Source organism: Lotus japonicus, chromosome 5, assembly GCF_012489685.1.
Source record: "Lotus japonicus ecotype B-129 chromosome 5, LjGifu_v1.2".
Taxonomy (NCBI): Eukaryota; Viridiplantae; Streptophyta; class Magnoliopsida; order Fabales; family Fabaceae; genus Lotus; species Lotus japonicus.
The window spans coordinates 36,356,092-36,361,349 of record NC_080045.1 but is presented as its reverse complement, the minus strand read 5'-3'; the positions used below and the strand labels follow the sequence as shown (position 1 = coordinate 36,361,349).

At 45.8% G+C, this 5,258-nt stretch overlaps 1 protein-coding gene across 1 annotated transcript; it reads right to left on the bottom strand.

Annotated features, from left to right (window-relative positions):
* Positions 1-964: 964 nt before the first annotated feature.
* LOC130719491 (uncharacterized) lies at positions 965-4,977 on the bottom strand. Its single transcript, XM_057570115.1, has 5 exons — positions 4,885-4,977; positions 3,799-4,074; positions 2,923-3,663; positions 2,123-2,815; positions 965-2,050 (listed from the first exon to the last, which is right to left on the bottom strand). Exons 1-5 carry the CDS (start codon positions 4,975-4,977, stop codon positions 965-967), a joined length of 2,889 nt encoding a protein of 962 aa, XP_057426098.1.
* Positions 4,978-5,258: the final 281 nt, after the last annotated feature.

Below are 5,258 nucleotides of genomic sequence, written 5' to 3'. Positions count from 1 at the left end.
AGAAAGGGAAAAAGAGTGCGGCTTCATTCGCCTTTGTTGTTCCCTTTTAACTAAAATACTGCTTCAGATGTGAGGCGTTCCATGTTCGTGGAACCCTTTGACCGTTCAGTTGTTTCAATTTATAAGCTCCTCTTCCAACATCGCCTATAATCCTGTAAGGCCCGCCCCAATTGGGCGAAAGTTTGTTGTGTTTGTCAGGTATATTATTTTTTCGGAGCACTAAGTCTCCTACTCTCATCGTTCATGGCACCACTTTCGTTGAGAATTTTCTTGCGACCTTCACTTTCCCCGCCTCATTCCTTATGTGCGCCTCTCATTGTTCCTCAGGAAACATGATTAGATTTGCTATCAAATTTTCCCCGTTGTCATTCTCAATAAACCGAGCTACTCGCCAACTTTGGTTTTCTATTTTCACAGGTAGCGTGGCGTCAGTTCCATAAGTTAAACGATATGGGGTTTCCCTTGTGCTTGACTGTTCAGTGGTGTTATATGCCCATAGGACGCCCGGTAATTCTTCCGCCCAAAGTCCTTTCGCTTCATCCAGCTTCTTTTTTAAGCCTTTCAAGATAACCTTGTTAGCTGACTCGGCCTGTCCATTGGTTTGTGGATGTTCTACCGAGGCAAATCGCATTTCAATTCCCATTTCCGCGCAAAATTCCCGGGTGACATTACTTGTAAATTGGGTCCCATTGTCCATTACCAATGCCATGGGAACCCCAAATCTGCACACAATTCTTCGCCACAGAAAATTCCTGACCTTGGCGGCTGTGATAGTCGCCACTGCTTCAGCCTCTATCCATTTGGTGAAGTAATCAACCGCCACGATGATATACTTCATTTGTGCCTTTGCTACTGGGAATGGTCCTAGAATGTCCGTCCCCCACATAGCGAATGGCCAAGGTGCCAACATGGTTGTTAATTCTTCCGGTGGTGCCTTATGCAAGTCAGAAAAGACTTAACACTTTTAACATTTCTTGACGTATTCCAGACAGTCCTTCTTCATTGTTGGCCAATAAAATCCTGCCCTCAGTACCTTTACTGCTAATGATCTTCCACCGATATGACTGGAGCACACTCCTTCATGGACTTCCGCCATTATCCCAGGGGCATCCTTAGTGTCAACACACTTGAGCATAGGAGACATAATTCCCCGCCGATATAATTCGCCATCTATCAGTGTGTAAAAACTGGCCTCCCTACGTTTTGCCCTTGAGTTCAGATCGTCGTCCCTTGGAGGATTTTCCAGAAAAATCTTGATTGACTCCATCCAAGAAGGCTCGCCTTCAGTCACTGACTTTACTGCTTTCAACTTTACTTCCACCAGATCAATAATTGGGCGAGGAAGGGTTTCTTGGATGACTGTTTGATAATTGCCCAATCGCCCCGTACTGGCCAATTTTGCCAGCACATCAGCCCTCTCATTTTGACCTCTGGGAACATGTTCTATCCTTATATTTTTTACTTCCATCATTAATCTGCGTACCACTTCCAAGTATTTAGAAAGTTGCGGATCCTTCACTTGATACTCGCATTTTACCTGTTTAACAACCAACTGCGAATCTCCTTTGATGAATAACTTCTGGACGCCCAACTCAATAGCAAGCCTTAAGCCGGCGATTAAAGCCTCATATTCGGATTGATTGTTGCTCGCCCTGAACTCAAATTTTAAAGACTGTTCGATGACCATTTTGTCTGGGCTTTCAATAGTTATCCCAGCCCCACTTCCAGTGTCATTGGAGGATCCATCCACGGATAGGACCCACTCTCCTTGCGTTTTCTCGCCTTCCGCAGGTGTTAATTCTGCCACAAAGTCGATCAAACTTTGGATTGTAACTTGGCCCCTTGGCTCGTATTGTATATCGTATTCTGATAACTCAACTGACCAGCTGACCAATCGCCCTGACAAATCAGGCTTCTGGAGTACCTGTCTTAAGGGAACGTCGGTTTTAACCTTGACTTGGAAACCTTGAAAATATGGCCTAAGACGCCTCGCTGTTTTCAGAATTGCCAAAGCCGCTTTTTCAATTTTTTGGTACCGCGATTCCGCCCCCTGCAAAGTATGGCTCACAAAATATATAACCTTCTGCTTTTTTCCTTCTTCCTGGAGCAAAACCGTACTCACCGCCTTGTCAGTGACTGCCAAGTAAAGTATCAAAGGAACGCCTGGCGTGGGTTTGGAAAGCACTGGTAGCGTTGCCAATGTTTCTTTCAACTTGGTAAAAGCTTGTTCGCATGCCTCATTCCATTGAAACTTCAAGTTCTTTTTTAAACAGGTAAAGAATGGGGCCGCTTTGTCTCCCGCCATTGGCAAAAATCGTGATAAGGCGGCCATGCGTCCTGTTAAACGTTGAACCTCCTTTACACTTGTTGGGCTTTTCATTTCCAAGATCGCCTTCCCCTTATCAGGATTTACTTCAATCCCCCTTGACGTTAACATAAATCCCAGGAACTTTCCCCCCTGAATCCCAAAAGAACATTTCTCAGGGTTTAACTTCATTTGATATGTTCTTAATTGAGCAAATTCTTCCTTAAGATCATCGCCGTGGTCACCAGCCCTGGCGGACTTTACAATCATGTCGTCTACATACACTTCCATATTTCTTCCAACTTGCTTTGAAAAAATTTTATCCATGAGGCGTTGATATGTGGCTCCAGCATTTTTCAAACCAAAAGGCATGGTTTTATAGCAATAATTTGCTTGGTTAGTCATGAACGTCGTACTTTCCTCATCCGAAGGATGCATCATGATTTGATTGTAGCCAGAATATGCATCCATTAGACTTAAAAGTTCGTTGCCGGAAGCCCCGTCTACCAACTTGTCAACATTGGGAGAGGATATGAATCTTTGGGACACACTTTGTTCAGGCTTGTGTAATCCGTGCACATTCTCCACTTTCCATTAGCTTTCTTGACCATCACTACGTTGGTGAGCCAGGTTGGGTACTGCACCTCACGAATAAATTGTGCCTTGATCAACTTCTCAGTTTCTACTTGTACCGCCTTATTCTTTTCATCGCTCATCCTTCGCCTTGGTTGGATGACTGGTTTTGCTCCTGGCCGTATTGCCAACTTATGAGTGATTACATTGGGATCGATGCCTGGAACGTCATCAATTGTCCATGCAAAAAGATCCAAATTCTCGCCCAACAAGGTGATCAATCTTTCTTCTTGTTCCTTTGTTAAGCCGCTGCCGATTTTCAGAACCTTATCTTTAATTTGTGCTGATTTTGTTTCTTCCAAAGGTTGTGGGCGGAAGTCATCAGCGTCATCTCTTGGGTCCAAGCTAAACCCTTCGTGTGGAAAAATCTCTGTGATACGGTGGCTTTCCTTGGCGGCCTTTCGCCCATAGAGAGCTACACTTCTAAGGTAACACTCTCTTGCTGCATTCTGATCCACTCGAAGGACGCCCACCTTCCCATTACAAGCAGGGTACTTAACAGTTAAATGCGCGGTTGAAATTACAGCACACAACTTGTTAAGGGTGTCGCGCCCCAAGAGTACGTTGTAATTGGCTCTACATGCCAATACCAGATATTTCACCTGAAATTTTTTAACAAAATCCCCCTCGTCAAAAGCCGTTGGTATTTCAACATATCCTCGCACATTGACCCGGTCCCCTGTAAATCCCACCAGGGTTCCCTTATATGGTTTCAGGTCTGACTCCTTTAACCCCAGGCGATCAAAAGCGTCCCCGTAAATGATGTCCGCCGAAGATCCCTGATCCAAAAACACTTTCTTCGTCATGTAATTGTTGACCCTGATTGTCACCACAATCGGATCGTTTTCATGAGGAATAACCTGAGCAAAATCCTGAGGGATGAATGTAATGGGAGAGTGATTCAACCAGCATTCGCCCTCATATGCTTCGTGCACGGAATGTACGGCCGCCACATAACGCTTTCTAGCATTGCTTGAAATCACGCCTCCTCCAAATCCCCCTGCAATGGACGAGCATTCTCCAACGGGGTCGCCCAACTCTTCCACTATCTCCTTTCCTCTGCCTTTATCCCCTTGTGTTATCTTAGTAGCTTCTGGTGTTGTTGTGTCTTTAACAAAATTTGCTAGATGGCCAGCCTTGATCAGGCGATCAATTTCCCGTCTCAAGTTCCAACAATTATCCGTGGTATGCCCCAACGCTTTGTGGTACTCACACCATCTATTTGTATCCACATTAGCTGGCGGCCGCCGTGGCGGCGGAGGATACTGTACAACATTTGTCTGCCCAACTGCTTTTAAAATGGTACTTAAGGGAGCATTCAACTTAGTAAGTGGAACTGGAGCTGGCGAGGCACCATGCTGGCCAGTTGAGGTTGCAGTGGGACCTTGGGAATTTCTGTGCCATGTATTTTGAAATCCGGGCTTGGAGTTTTGATATGGTCCAGGTCTTGGCATACGCGGAGTTTGTGCTACCCTGGTTTCCTTCCCCGCCTTGGGTTTTTCCTGTGGAACACCGCCAGATTGGGCCTGCTTGCGCCCTTCCTCCCTCTCCTGTTTTTTCTGATCATCTTGTTCAATTAGGATGAATTCCTGAACGCGAGCGCGAAGATCCATCATGTCCCTCGCTGGTCGCCTCGTTAAGTCCCTATTCAAATCTCCCGCCCTAAGGCCATTTTTGAAAGACGCCAAGCATACATCCGAGTTATCCTCCTCCAACTGAACCGCCATCTTACTGAAGCGTGCCATGTAGGTTTTTAACTTCTCCCCTAGCTGCTGATGTATGCTGATGAGATCAAACATTGTTGCTTTTGTAGTTTTGTTGGCGGAAAATTGAGTCAGGAACTTGGTAGACAGATCAGTAAAATTGTCAATGGAGAAAGGCGGCTGTCGGATGAACCATTGCATCGCCATCCCCTTAAAAGTTGATGGTAACAATCTACACTTTACCTCGTCTGTTGCCCCGCCAATGACCATTTTGGTGTTAAAGTAACGCAGGTGTTCCATAGGGTCAGATTCGCCTGAAAAGGCGTCCAAAGCCATTGTCTGCAGGTGCTTTGGTATACCCACCTTTGTAATGGCGGGAACAAAAGGCTGAAACTCAACGACGTCTTCAGCCTCAAGCCGTTGTCCTTGCTTATAGTCTTGCCGCTGGGTTAAATACCCCACCTGGGCTTGCAACTGCTCGTTTTGGCTTTGTACTTTTTGCAAAGTATCCAACATTTGTTGCAAGGCCGCCGGCGTGATTCCCGTCACTACTTCCTGTGCTTTCCGTGGAGCACTTGTTTTAAGGTCTTCTAAGTTCACATATTCAGGCGGCGCTG

Coding starts and splice junctions, on each gene's coding strand:
- LOC130719491 (XM_057570115.1), bottom strand. CDS start 4,977: ATGGCTTTGGACGCCTTTTCAGGCGAATCTGACCCTATGGAACACCTG. Junction 3,664..3,798: donor TCCCTCAGGATTTTGCTCAG/GTTATTCCTCAT, acceptor CTGGGGTTAAAG/GAGTCAGACCTGAAACCATA. Junction 2,051..2,122: donor TGGCAGTCACTGACAAGGCG/GTGAGTACGGTT, acceptor CATACTTTGCAG/GGGGCGGAATCGCGGTACCA.